The sequence below is a fragment of the Lissotriton vulgaris genome, chromosome 5, assembly GCF_964263255.1.
Source record: "Lissotriton vulgaris chromosome 5, aLisVul1.2, whole genome shotgun sequence".
Classification (NCBI taxonomy): domain Eukaryota; kingdom Metazoa; phylum Chordata; class Amphibia; order Caudata; family Salamandridae; genus Lissotriton; species Lissotriton vulgaris.
In genome coordinates, this window is record NC_141693.1 from 1,688,184,288 (window position 1) to 1,688,199,623 (window position 15,336).

Genomic DNA, 15,336 nt, shown 5'->3' on the forward strand with positions numbered 1-15,336 from the left:
TTAATAAATTTGGCCATATATTCTGCCAGGCCTAGGAAAGACAGTATGTCCTCCTTACTCTTGGGAGCTGGAGCATTCTCCACTGCCTTCACTAAGTCATGTTTTGGCTTGATGCCGTCTTCGGATAGGGTGTGTCCCAGGTAGTCCACCGAGCTTACTCCCAGTTTGCATTTGGAGGGTTTCGTGGTGAAGCCTACCTCTTTCAACTTTTTCAGGACCCTTCTAGCCATTTCATTGTGTTCTTCTTCACCACTTCCATAGATAAGTATATCGTCTTGGAAACAGATGGTGTTCCTACAGTCTTTTAATGCATGTTGCATGACCCTTTGGAAGGCAGCAGCGGCTGATGCCAATCCGAATGGCATTCTCTGAAACTTGAAATTTCCAAATGGGGTCGTGAATGCTGTCAGTAGTTGGGAATCCGGATGGAGTTTGATTTGATAATAGGCCGACGATAGATCCAGCACACTGAAATACTTGGCCCCCTTTATGGTGCTTAGCATCTCCCCTATCCTGGGAAGAGGAAACCTGTCCACAAGGATGTTCGCATTCAGGTCTCTTAGGTCCACACAGAGTCTTATGCTGTTCCCTTTATCTTTTGCCGTGATGACAATCGGTGCTAGCCATGCTGAACTCTCAATTTCTGTGATGACCCCCTCACTGACTAGTCTCTGTAGTTCCTGCTGGAGGGGCTCCCTCATGCGCAATGGTATGGACCTGGTCTTATGCACTACTGGCACGGCTCCCTCCTTTAACACTATCTTGTGCATGTAATTCTTAAATACACCCAATCTATCACTGAACACTTCTCTAAACTCTTTGATGAGTCCTCTGATATTCCTTCTGGTTCAATTAACAACACCTGCTCTCTATTGTTTGGATCAAGGGTGATCCCCAACTGCTTCTGATGTTTCCAGCTCAATAGGGTCGAACCTCTCGTGGACACATACACCTTCCCTACTGTGTGCCTATCCTTAAAAGAGATTCTCATGGTCACCATGCCCTCCAGGGGAATTTTCCCTTCATTGTAACCCTTGGGACTGATATCTGGTGGCAACAATTTTACAGGGTGGTTAGCGAATTTGTCATCAAACACTTTCTTGTCTACCAACGTATATGGGGAGCATGAATCTGCGAACATACTAAACTTGACCCCATCAAGTAAAACATCACATTTAGGGTAAATATCATCATTGTTGTCTTCCTCATCCCCCACTTGAAAAACGTAAGACTTTTCCCTTTCCTCTTCCTGGTGTGTCTCCTCAATAACATGTACTGCCTTTCCTGGGGCCTTACACACCTTAGAAAAATGCCCCCACCGGTTGCACTTTCTGCACTGTACATTCCTTGCCGGACATTTCCAGTTATTGGCTAAATGGTTGGGACTACCACATTTATAACACACAGAAGGACTGGGCTTGCTGCGATTGACCTCTTTACTCTTGTCACCTACTTTGCAAACTGTTTCACTCTCTGTACTGGATTTACCTTCAGCCCTCTCTCTGTTAGTCCCCTCTGGTGCCTTCATTTCCCTCATGCAACGTGTTGTGTGTTCTAGTCCCTTAGCAATGTTTATTGCCTCCTCCAGATTTGGGTTCTTAGTAAGTAATTCCTCTTGTATCTTTGTGTCATTGGTGCACCTCACTAGTTGGTCTCTTATTAAAGAGTCTGTGAGCTGACCAAACTCGCATGTGGCTGACAACCCTCTTAACACTGCTATATAATTGCTCACTTTCTCCTCCCTCTTCTGCACTCTCTTGAAGAACTTATGCCTTTCCATCACTACGTTTATTTTCTCCTTAAAGTGAGCCGCTAATTCCCTCAGCGTGCTTTCATAAACATTGACACCTTCCTCCACCACCTCATCCTCATCCTCAATCAATCTTCCTGTAATATCTTCATATATTTTCCTCCCATGTGTGCCTAAATTGTGTAGCAATATATGTTGTTTGCGTATGTTAGTGTAGTTGCTACCTCCAATTGCTATAAGGTAAGATTTGAATATACCTTCCCACCTTCTCCAGGGAATAACTGGTTCACCTAACTCATTGAGGAAGGGTGGAGGTTGGCTCATTCCTGCTCCTGCCATTGCCATAAAACTTCAAAATCTTATTGGTCTATGTATTGCTCAATAGAACTACAACCATAAATTCCCAGAAGCAGTGCTACTCTCTTCCTTTAGCTACAATGGATCTAAACTGAGGAATCACACATGCAAACATAGAAAAGCTTCACTTTTTTTTCTCAAATATTAAACATAAATCATGAAAATACAGGAGAATCACATTGACCCCATGTTCGTGCAGTCCACTTTCTGCCTCTACAGGTTTACTTTTGCTTTATCCAATGGAACTGCTACTTTCCCTAGACTGGCGGGAACTTCCTGTGTTGAGGCTTTCCCTCAGAGTAGTTCCTGTCAGAAAAATGTCGACTGCCGGCTGAGCCAAGGCTTCCAGGACGTGCACCTCGAAGAAACGACTTTCCAGACTATTTGACCGAAGCTCCCTCAAAGGCAAGGTATGAACACCCGGTGCCGAGTCACCACAGTCCCTTCAGGATGACAGGCGGTGATTGCGCTGCTTAAATTTGTTTAACAGTGAGAGCGCTGTCAGTCGAGCGCGCGGAGAGCTGTTGCTAGGTTACCGCCTCGGCGTGGGTTAGAGCGCTTGTGACTGAGCGCGCTGGGGCTGGTGCCGTGAAGGGAAACTCAAAGCTTAAAAACGTCTTCAAAAAGGAAACGGAGTGGATGGCTGCGCTGTGTGTCCTGAGACACTTTCCAATGTTTGTAGATCGAGCCGCCTTGAATGCTCAGATCGAGTCACTGCCCTTACGTTAGATGCTCGACCTGGCGGCTGCACTCCTTTCCACAGCTGTGAAAAGAATTCCCCAGTCAGAACGGAAGACACGATGCCCGACCCGGCACCCGAATGTGTTAATTGGCCTCTGACCCCAGCAACTTCACTTCGCCCCCGCACTCGTGACCCAGTCACTGCAAATCATTCGATGCCCGACCAGGCACCCGAGCTGAACGTGAACACGCGGGTATTAATTATGGAAAAGTTAATGGACTGAAACGATGCCGCCGTGTCCCCTTACTTTTTTGCTTTCTCAGCTCCCACGTCCGCCAGCATTGTAGTCACGCTCCTGTTGAACTTTCCTCACAGGCTCCGTGAAATTACTCTCCTTGTCGACAAGCAATACACAAATTCCAGGGAAACGGCAGTCACTGTCCCTGGCCCAGTTTCCTCCTCCTCGTCGCCAGGAAAATGTAGTGAAGAGAGACGCAGAGTTCTTAGCTGGTGTTATTTTATTGTCATGTGAAACATAACAGACTGCCGTCAGCTTGTCAACCTGGTAGCCCGGGTCACTGTGTCAAAATTCCACAGTGAGCGCCTGGCTGTCACATGGAAGGTACCAACATGGTACAATAAGGAGGGGGGAAAACCGGGAATGGGAAAGGGTGAAGCATATCTCAAGTTACAACAGTGCCTTTGAAGAGAAGCAGTTTCAGCTCCCTTTTGAGAGCACCTTTCGAGGCAGTAGTGCTATGGGGGAGAGAGTTCCAAATTCTGGTTGCACTGCCGAAAAAGGTCTAGGTGTTGTGCATTCCCTCTTGAAGACTAGGAGCAGAGTTTGTGGTATTGCTTGATACTTTAAGTTTAGAAGCAAGGCAAACTGGGCAGCAGGGGCATAACAAAAGTCTGTACAGCCCTGCGGCACAGGTGGGGCCAACCCCTTCAAAAACCCCCAAACCCTTCAGGGGGGCTCCACTGAGGCCAAGGTCAATGAATATATGCCAATTCTGATATACTCTGAGGGTTGGTCTGGGGGGCTCAGTACGTTCTGCAGGGGGGGGGGGGGGCATCGTTTTGCGTTACGCCACTGGTGGGAAGGAGGTGTGGGGAGCCCTGTGAGTGATGCAAGCAGTCTTTTTCAGAGATGTAGGTTCCAAAAGAAGTAGAAGCCACTGAAGCATTAAAGGTACAGTAGAAATAGATCTTGAAATAAACAATCCCCTGAATATAAAACTGCCTTCATCGAGGCAAAAGGTATTTTTAGAAGACCGGTCAGAACAGAAGAGAGTTCCTACAGTCAATCGTTGACAGGACAAGAGATTAGATAAGCAATTTGAGATCATGTTCAGGACTGAATGATAAATCGCCCAAATTGGCCTTGGCCTTCCGCTACGCGGCTCAAAGAGAGAGCAGCGTGGCGGAAAGTCCAAAATGGCAGAAGCGACTCACTGAAGGGGGAGCAGAGCCGCAGGTAAGTGTCAGAACAGAAATAGCTCCAGGGCCCATACTGTGGTGCAGCATGGGGGAATTATCAAATATTACTTGAGCCGCGGTCAGCAGAGACACAACGTCTTTACCACCCCCGCAGTCCTGGCCGACAGAGGCCCAGCACAGGGCCATCGAGCAGAGATCCAGAACAGAGAGACAGAGTACACAGGTCCGCTGTGGGGTCTGCAGGACTACGGATTGTTGCTGGCAGTGAGACAGGTGCTGCACTGTATGCGGACTGGAGGTCGCCTTAACCAGCATGAAGAAATCTGAATCGAGAACTTTTCAGCAAGATGAAGAGGAGTGACAATGGATTACCGCAGCCACACTGCCAGTAACAGTAAGCGGTGGGAGAGGTCTCGACATTGAGGGTGGAGGTGCAGCATTCCAACCAGGAGGAAGCACTCCTGAGGAGCGCCCTCCACATTTGTAGCCGATTCCCCTCCACCCCTATCCTGCCGCTCCGAAGAGCAGGTTGTAGTGATGCTGGCCTGGTCCGCAGACTAAGAGAGAAAACCAGAGTCTTTTTGAATCATCACCAGCGCAAGAGGCCGCACCTGAGGGGGGAGCACTGAAGCGCAGCAACAAAGCAGAAGAGTGGGGGGGGGCGCTGATGCCTGACCTCCCCCAGCCCTCCTACACAATCAATAAGTGTAATGAGGCTGATCTCCCAAGATGGTGGGTGACCATGTGTATTGAAAGAAGCATCAGCACCCACAAAGGAACACTTTCCTGGGAGAGGGCGCAGGTGCCCCTCTGACAGACTGCCATACAACAGTGGGGCACACTAGCGAAAGAGAATCAAGCCCATTAGTGAGGGGACAGCTGGTTAACATAAACTACCCATGAATTGGACGGCCCAAAACAGGGGCCAGGCTTGTTGAAAGCGCTGATCCATGAGATTCTAATCCACAATAGTCCACGCGGAGGAGGGGGCTCTAGCAAGAGGGCATTAGTGGGCCGTCAGCGCTGGGTAGGGACAGAGAGGAAGACGGAGACCCCAGCGGAGAAAAGAGTTCATTGATCATCTAAGAACTGGCACAAACTCAAGGCAGGGTTGCACAAGGAACAGCCGCCTACACAACTTTACTGGTTCTTACAGAAACAACTCGACGGTAGCAACTTGTTAGTCCACATGGAGCCTGGGCTGGAGGGGGATTGAAAGAGAGGGTGCCTCTGCCTCACGGAGGTAGAGGTGTATCTCATTGACGGCAAACTGAGTAGACCGACCCTCATAGAAGACAACCAATCTGCCATTGAAACTGGTCTACTGAATGTTCTGGTATTAGCAAAGACACTAGGTTACAGCCCAGCGATCAAGGAACATCGCTGGTTGAGATGGGGAAATCTGTCAGGAATAGGGATGAGGAAACGGACACTGCACCTATGGATGTACACATGAATAATAAGCGAGAGGAAAACAAGAGAACTGGGAAAATGGGCCGCCCAGCGGGCCCTACCCTGCAAGATATCATGCAAGCCATTTAGGCCTCTCGCAAGGCTCTAGAGACTTAAATAGACACTCGGTGATGGCTCTGGGAATACTGTGGGATGATCATCGCCGCTTAGCTGAGCGGTTTACCACAACGGAAAGAGACACAGCAGGCTTTCTTCCGGTCTTGTAGACAGCGACCAAGCATTAAAGGTAGCTCCAGGGTACGGACAATGAACTCCTACAGTAACCCTTACTGTAGGAGGTCATGGTCCATCGCATGGAGCTAAGAGTGGAGGATGCTGAAAACCGATCATGTCAACATAATATTTGCATCATAGGCTTGCCTGAGCACATTGACGGGACCAGCATGGTGGAGTATCTCTAAAAATGGCTTCGAGAGGAGGTGGCAGAAGAAGGCCTCTTCTCATTCTTTGCCCTAGAGAGGGCGCACAGAGTGCCAGTGAGACCACAGCTCCCATGGACCCCACCACACCCGGTAGTAGGATGCTTGTTGTACTTCAATACCAATTTGTCACTGGAGACACAAGTGAATAAGACGGTGGGGTGCTGTTTCGGCCTTATGAGAGCTCTAAGAAAGATCCTTCCACTGCTTCCAGTATCGGCCAGAGCCCTGATTATTCAAGGTTTTATCTTAAGTAGACTTGACTACTGCAACGCCTTACTGCTGGAATCTCCCAAATATTTAATTCAGAGACTGCAACGTGTTCAGAACACAACAGCGAAACTAGCCCTGTCCAGACCATGGGGTTCTTCTGCCTCAATGTGCCTAGCCGAGCTACACTGGCTCCCTGTGCAGCAAAGAATACATTTTAAATCTCTTTGCATTGGGTTCAGGGCGCTGCATGGACTCGGTCCTAGGCCATTGCAGAAGAAACTGGTTTGGAACACTCCTACCCGAAGTCTTCGCTCCTCTTCTGCTTATCTGGCAAAGGTACCCAGATTCTACAGGGCCAGACTGGCAGGAAGATCCTTCAGTTTTGCTGCCGCAAAACTCTGGAATGAACTTCCACTCGAAATCAGACAAATTAGTACCTTATCACTGTTCAGGAAACGATCAAAACATGGCTGTTCCCCAGAAACATATTCTGTTGTGTCTGAGTAATGTTCATTTTAGGCTAGATCGTATCTTTATTCATTATTCTTGCTGGTCTGTGTTCACGTATCTTCAGCGCCAGGGTACCCGTGGGGTGTTTGTCGCGCTCTATAAATGTTATATACAATACAATACATCAAAGGAGACCATCTCTTAAAACAGGCCAGGCCAGATACAAAGAAGACCTTACTGAGAAGAACAGTACCATCAGTATTTTCCTGGACTTCTCAAGAGAAGTGCAAAAACAAAGATCGTCCTTCCTTGACGCAAACGAAAAACCTAGACAACATGGCATAAAGTATGCAATGATTTTCCTGGCCAAATTGAGAGTGGCAACAGAAGAAGGTATGCAGACCCCGCAGGAGGTGTGGAATTGGTTGGATCACCACCCACAACCTGGTTCCAATCAAAGTTCATGCAGTCTGTGCCCTCGCAGGTCTCGATCAAAACGCAGATTCAGGAGCCGCAAAACAGCAGTCGCCACATTGGAAGAAGTTCAACAGAAGTGACCGAGGGCCATGGAGGTGGTGGCCACTCTGAGCGGCAGCAGAACAGGACCCCGGTCAGTGGAAGAAGATACAGAGACTAAGACTCAGATCATGGGTCCATGGCATCTGCAGCTTCGAGTGTGAACCTGCCCAAAGTCACTCAGGAAACATCCGGCAAAATTATAGGAGGTGCTTCACAGATGGTAACTCAAGCCTGAGGTGGGGAAGTAGAAGGATGTTGTAGGGGGGGAGGGGAGAGGAGTGCATAACAGTCCTTCCCTGAGCCGGGGAACATATTCCTAACCCAGATTGTTGGGTGGGTGAATTCGGCTGTGGGGCATGGAATAGCCCTACCCCCTTAGACAGAGTTCCACGTGGGTACTCCTGAGAATGGATGCGGGAAGCTTGCAGGTTTAAATAGGGAGTCTTTGCCCAATTGTCCTGGGGTGTGGGAATTGGGATAAACGCTTATTGATGCTTGCATGTGAGACTATGAGTTGCGCCTCATGGAATCCTGTTGGGAGGGTTTGTTCCTTGGGGTCATGTAAGAGTGGTGAGCGCGCATCCTGAGAGGGAGGCTGCCTGAGTGGTTACACTATGGAGGTATGGCTACCCCATGAATGACAAAATGCTCCCCAGGTATATTAGGGGGATGTACACCATGACGAAACAGTTTAAAGTCTTTTCCTACTCAAATAGGAGAGATGTATATATTGTGCTCCTACACGAGACACAATCAACTGCTAAAGAGGAAGCAGAATTAAAGAGGCGATGGAGGGGTCAAGCTTATTTCACCACTTATTCAGCACATTTATTTGAGTTCGAGCAGGGATACCCTTCCAGCACGCAGGGCATTTGATAGACCAGGAGGGAAGGTATGTAGCTGTGACAGGTCAGTTGTAGGGTCGGGACATGGCACTCCTGAAGATATATGGCGCAAAAGTCTACCAAGGGACACTCTTGACTGATTTATTTAGGCCATTGCCCCCCTTTCATTTAACACTGATGGGAGGAGACTTCAACTGTGTGGCAGACCACCAACTAGATCGATTGTATCCTCTTTTGCGGGATGCGCCTGTCACTCAGACGGCTCGGGCCTTCACAGTTTGGCAGACTAGATGGGGACTGATCGGAAGTGCTGGCGGATAAACCGGCAGGGGAGACACTATTCTTTTCTTTTGAGCCTGCACGAACTGCACAAAAGACTAGAAACATTATTCTGCACCTCAGATGTTCACGCACCCCACCCGCTGTATTACAAGTGCATTACAGGCTATGGGTTTAGAATATGGTGGATGGGATGTTTTGTCACATTTTGATGGAGTATCCAATCTGCCAAAATCTAAATAAGGCCCACTGTCTGTTCTCACCTGTTGCTTATCCATATAAACACCCCAAGTCATCTAATGGGGCAATGGAGCCACCTCACAAGTCTCCTAGGTGAAAAAAAGATCTGAAATAAATCCAAGCACATTGCTTCGCTCCATCGGTTTCCACCAACTTGTGCAGCAGAAAATATATATTCCCACAAAAAGTCACTAGACTTGTAAAAACGTTTACGAGCATATCTCCTGAAAAGATTGAATGAAATAATAAGCTGTACCGTTCGTAATACACTGTAGCGCAATAGACATTAATGTGAGCAAAGGCACAAAAACTGCCAAATTCATGTCTCTGGCAACACAAGACACTCTACTCGCCCTCCAGCTCTATTTCTACTCTTACAATATAACTTGGAAGATTATCTAAAAATAGCAGTTGTCACATTAAAGACGGGGAGCAGAATCTGGAATATAGTCCTCTAGAGGACAGATTGTTACTGGACCCTATACCAGAAAAGTCAGTCTCCGCTACATATAAGAAAATAGCAAACAATTCCCCAGACTTATTAGCCAAGGTGAGAGAGGCATGGGAGTCAGATGTAGGACTATTAGAGGATGATGACTGGGCCGAAGGTGTGCAGAGTCCAAGAGAGGTGGCAATCAGGGATAGATTCCGACTAATTCAACTGCAGATCCTACACAAATCCTATTACACTAGTAAACTGTTGCACTGAATGGGTCAGATCCCAACAGAGGAATGTCAAAGAGGGTGCACCCAGGAAGGGAAGTTTTTTCACATTTTATGGGATTGCCCGGTCATACAGAGATACTGGACTAAAATTGCAAATATTCTCACCAAAGTGCTTGAACAACAAGTCCTGACAGATGCTAGGTGGCAAATATTATCTCTGACCGGAGAACTGACTTGACCTAAATACTCAAAACTATGGCTGCAAGTGGCGGCAATGGTCGCGAAAAGGATTATAGCCAGAACATGGGGGATGGCTACCTCTGGTCTCCCAGTGGAAAAAAGATATAGACTGGTGCAGTGCGGCAGAACAAACGATTTATGAAAGCTGAGGCTGCCCGAAGAAATGGGGTAAAATATGGCAAACTTGGGAAGATTTGAGGGGGTGTGGGGGGCAGTAGGACACCTACACACGGGGGACTGGGATTTAGGATTTCTGCCAATCGAGTTATAATAAGAAATGCACGTCAAACTGAAGAGGTTAATGAGAACATGTAATTCATTCTCAATGTAAGATCATGACAATGTAACGCTGACTTTGGTTTAATAAAAAGATTCTTTACAAAAAAATACCAGTTGTCATCATCAGAAATAAACAAGCATTTACAATGCAATAGGTCTCGCAGCATTAAAGTTTGAGTTATTGGCATGGAGTATGACAATGCGTTGCATAAAATGTTTAGCAAACTTTGAATTGCTGAGCAGTGAGAGTGTGTGCAAGAGTATGATGTTCTTGAAAGCAGTGTGGTAGAGAGTGCAGGAATTTGGGTGACCTGAGCAATGTGGATGATGCACCTCACACACGGGACTGCCACAGTTATTATTCACACAGCTCTGATGATGCACCTCAGGCACGGGCTCACAGCTGTTATTATTTACACATCTCTGATGATGCACCTCACGCACGGGCTCACAGCTGTTATTATTCACACAGCTCTGATGATGCACCTCACGCACGGGCTCCCAGCTGTTATTATTCACACAGCTCTGATGATGCACCTCAGCACAGGGCTCACAGCTGTTATTAATCACACAGCTCTGATGATGCACCTCATGCGCGGGCTCATAGCTGTTATTATTTACACAACTTTGATGATGCACCTCACGCACGGGGCTGACTAAAAGGGCAATAGTTTTTGAAAACCCTGGTTTCCTCTTTATCATCAATTCTCCATCCTATTTTTTTCGCCATAGTCTGCAGATTTGTATTTCATTAGAACTTAATTTTTGGAGTGTGGATAATATTTCTATACAGCAATGATACCACACTTTTAAGGAATACCGTCTTTGTGTTGCATCTCTCTTCCCAAAGGGCATTTCGCAATTTGCACTGCACTTTGTAAATAATCGCAGCAGATTTATGTGAAAAAATGCAGGCCGGCCGTTTAGGAAGAGGGAATGGGTAAATTGGGGAGAAGGGGGTGGGCACGTACATAAAATTAAAAAAAACAACAGAGGGTAATCACTGCCGGCAAACATCTGCACCTAGAGAGAGTTGGCGTTTGCCCTGCATTGAAATATCCGCAAATCCACTGTTACTATTCACGCGTGGAACATCTTCCTTCTCAGGCACCACCCCTGGCCAGGTCCCTTCACACGTAGGGTGGTCTCCTGAAACCACACACTATCACCCCCTGGCCAGGTCCCTTCACACATAGGGTGGTCTCCCGAACCCACACACTAATCTATTGTGTGCCGCAAACCTCCCTTGCTGTCAAACATTGGACTACGACCACCAGACCATGCCAGAGTCTCAAGCTATCCATGAAATCCCTTTCATACTCTGATTATTCTGAACTTTGGGTATGGTGCATCCTTCTCCGGGATCAACATTGGGGGCCTTCAGAAAGCCCTGTAAAGGGGCCCTCCGCGTCGGCTTCCTTCCCATGCATCAGACGTCAAGGTTTCAGATGCAAGGTATTATCAGATAGAAATATATCAACAATCCTGGCATTTTCTTTCAGAGAGGGCTCTGCCACTGCCCATGTTCAAGGCTCCCTCTGAGCACAAGCTACGCACCCTGGAGTGAGCCAAGCCCCCCACACCCCAGGACCAGCGAGCCTTTGACACGACAATCCACCAATAAGCTCCTCACCTGGTTCTACCGTAGAGTTGAAGCTGGTCGAGTTGTCCATGCATAAGAGAAAACGAAACCTATCGTGCGGCGGGACTTCCGTCTTGTGAAGCCCGCGCCCACGGAGTGCCTGGCCGGAGGAGCAGCGGTGAGCGGTGGAGGCTGAAGAAGTCCGGAGTGGCGGTAAGTGGGCTTTAGTTGAGGGGGGGGGGGGGCGGTGGCAGGGGGGAGGTCTCGGTGCGCTTGTGTGTGTGTGTGTGTGTGTGTGTGCGCGTGTGTGTATGTGTGCAACGGCGGGGTGGAGGTGTCTCTGTATGTGTGCGTGCGTGCGTGTATGGGCGCTCGTGTGTGTGTCTGCGCATGCGTGTGTTTGCGCTTCCCAGGAGACAGGAGATGGCCACAGCAAGCGCGTTCGCGTGCGCGTGGCCCGCTCCGATCGCCTTCTTCAAGATGCGCACGGCCAGCGCCTGTCTCCTGGAAAGCAGCGTCGCTAACTATACTTCTCTGTGGCGACACCGCGCTTACACGCGGTACAACGCCACGAGACCTAAAAATGTCTCTTGGCACATCAAACAACAAGACACGTGCTTCCTGTGTTAAGCACCGGTCCTCTTTATTAATACTTTAAATATCTGCCTCACAATAACAGACCTTTACATAAACACATCACAAAATATATTGTTGTGCTCAGCGCACAAACATTTTTCAGCGGTGAGCGGTGGAGGCTGAAGAAGTCCGGAGTGGCGGTAAGTGGGCTTTAGTTGAAGGGGGGGGCGGTGGCAGGGGGGAGGTCTCGGTGCGCTTGTGTGTGTGTGTGTGTGCGCGTGTGTGTGTGTATGTGTGCAACAGCGGGGTGGAGGTGTCTCTGTATGTGTGCGTGGCTGTATGGGTGCTCGTGTGTGTGTCTGCGCATGCGTGTGTTTGCGCTTCCCAGGAGACAGGAGATGGCCACAGCAAGCGCGTTCGCGTGCGCGTGGCCCGCTCCGATCGCCTTCTTCAAGATGCGCACGGCCAGCGCCTGTCTCCTGGAAAGCAGCGTCGCTAACTATACTTCTCTGTGGCGACACCGCGCTTACACGCGGTACAACGCCACGAGACCTAAAAATGTCTCTTGGCACATCAAACAACAAGACACGTGCTTCCTGTGTTAAGCACCGGTCCTCTTTATTAATACTTTAAATATCTGCCTCACAATAACAGACCTTTACATAAACACATCACAAAATATATTGTTGTGCTCAGCGTACAAACATTTTTCAATTCAAGCACACATCTAGATCTCCTGCCATTGACAATGCTGTTACAAGCACTGTATACCCATAACACAAATTGATCAGAATGCTTAAAGGAGTGGTTCTCTGCGTCTGATTACATCACAACTGACGTCATAACACTGAAAGCCTAATTCACAGAGCCATGTTCGGCCATAAAGTGTGGATGCAAAGGAAACTGTTCCATTTACACCTGCCTCAAATCCACAAAAGGGCACTTCGCATGTGCCTGCACAATTGTACACCGCAATTGAATACAGAATTAAACAACCATGGGCTCGGGGTGGGGTGATCAAGGCACGGTTTGTTAATTACTACAAACTCATGAGTGTGTGAGTGTTCATAAATTCCTCTCCGACAAATCTTTTTCCATCCTGGAAACAGGCAGAGATGTGTTTAAAGGGTTAGGATAACTACACTACCAGATTGAGAAGTGGTCACTAGACACTCCAAAACTTCAGAGGGGTCACTGGAGAAAGGGTTTGTTTCTTCTCAGAGAAAAGCTCTTCCCTAAGGGGAAACAAACTAAAAAGAAAAAAATGCACACCTGAAAACCAGCGCTGCCTTTCCCAAATGCCTAATTGTACTACTTGCACAATCCTTCCAATGTCATTCATTGGCAGAAGTCCTTGCACAGTTTTTCAGGAGTATACTGCTTATGTTTATGGAATTCCAAAAAGTAGTACCATCTGCAGCCGTTCTGAAGGTGCAAATGTACCGCCATTCTTTGGATTGTGGCTCCCAATATTCAGCCCAGATCTATAGCTTCTCTACCTATGGTTTGTTGCAGCTATTATTTAAGCAGACACTAGAAGCTGGTAATATCAATGTATACATGCATTGGTAGACTTTAAAACCAGTTTTGGAGAAAACACCCAGAGAATGTTCAAGAACCCAATGTGGCATCAGGATGGTACTTACACCTCACTGGACAGAATCCCCACTCCTCTTCTTTGCCGTAATCCACTGTGGTTGCACACCAGAGGTGCCCGTCTTCGCGCCCGATGCTGGTGCAACCATAGAACCACTGGTTGTCGTACTTGAATGGGATGGCGCAGGGTCTGCCGTGGGAATTGCCTTGTATGGTGTAGGTGTCTGGCGAATGAACAATAGGAGACACAGTCAGTAATAGACCTGGTGCAGAAGATCTCCGAGTTAGGGGGCTAGAGCTACCCTTGGCGCGTTCAGAAAAAACATGAGAAATCCCGTCTAAATACAAGGTACATTTACTTTCAAGGTATGCTCATGTGATATATATTTCCCAGTGCTAATTAATTACACGGGTAGGGTTCTGGAAGTAGTTAGTGAAGTCCGTGCCATAAGTTAAGCGGAACAGCAGACTCATTAATTTGCTGCAGGCACGATAGATGCATGGAAGGATTCAACCCTGCTAGACTGTATTGCACTGCCCTTGCTGTAACAGGACACTTTCTTCCCTAAGCTGATGCATTGCACTCTCTGAACACATAGTAAATTACTCTCCAATGGCGAAAGCTAGAAAGACGTTGGTGCTATATTTCAAATATCTGATATATTTCGTGAGAGCTTAATTTGTCCATCCCCCTCCAACAGGGTGTAAGTTCTATCCTATCATGCTTTGCATTCCAGCGAGTCACAGGACATGACTCACAATGTTGCCCTTCTAATAACAGGTCATCTGAATCAGAACCTACCCTAGAAAACTACAACATATTTCATAACAGAATTAACCCAATACATTTGTCAACACGAGATACATGTATGATCTTCCCAGTTAAATTGGCTGATCCAGGCAGTCAGATGTATTATTCTATAATGGCAGTAGTGAGCTTTCAAAATTGAAAACCAATTCAATCAAAATTTGGATCTTTAAAATGTGTCACCTGGTAGGTAGGATAACATAAATAATTATACTGAGAAGTAAGGTGTAGCTTGTCTCCTGCCAGACACCAAGCAATCTGAAAGGGCAGGGTGGCAAACTGGGTGATACACAAAAGTTAAAACAAGCATTTACAATGCAATGGTTTCGCCTTTGGAAAAGTTAGAGCTATTGGCATTGTAAATGACAAAATTTGTATTTATGTGTTGGTTTTGAAAACAGATAAATAAATGGCATTGTCATTTACATTGCCATTAGCTTAATCTCTGCAGTCACTCTGCAGTCCCTAGCACTCATAGCACTCCCTAGTCACTCTGCACTTCCTAGCACTCCCTAGTCACTCTGCACTCCCTAGCACTCCCTAGTCACTCTGCACTCCCTAGCCCTCCCTAGTCACTCTGCACTCCCTAGCCCTCCCTAGTCACTCTGCACTCCCTAGCCCTCCCTAGTCACTCTGCACTCCCTAGCCCTCCCTAGTCACACTGCACTCCCTAGCCCTCCCTAGTCACTCTGCACTCCCTAGCACTCTGCACTCTGCACTCCCTAGTCACTCTGCACTCCCTAGCACTCTGCACTCTGCACTCCCTAGTCACTCTGCACTCCGTAGCACTCCCTAGTCACTCTGCACTCCCTAGCCACTCTGCACTCCCTAGCACTCTGCACTCCCTAGTCACTCTGCACTCCCTAGCACTCTGCACTCCCTAGTCACTCTGCACTCCCTAGTCACTCTGCACTCCCTCGCA

General features: G+C 47.7%; 1 protein-coding gene across 1 annotated transcript in view; it reads right to left on the reverse strand.

The window, feature by feature from the left end:
• MRC2 (mannose receptor C-type 2) overlaps window positions 1–15,336 on the reverse strand; it is a 531,676-nt gene that overhangs the window by 401,011 nt on the left and 115,329 nt on the right. The window contains 1 exon segment of the mRNA XM_086923828.1: window positions 13,657–13,830. Within this exon segment, the coding sequence (XP_086779954.1) occupies window positions 13,657–13,830 (174 nt within the window).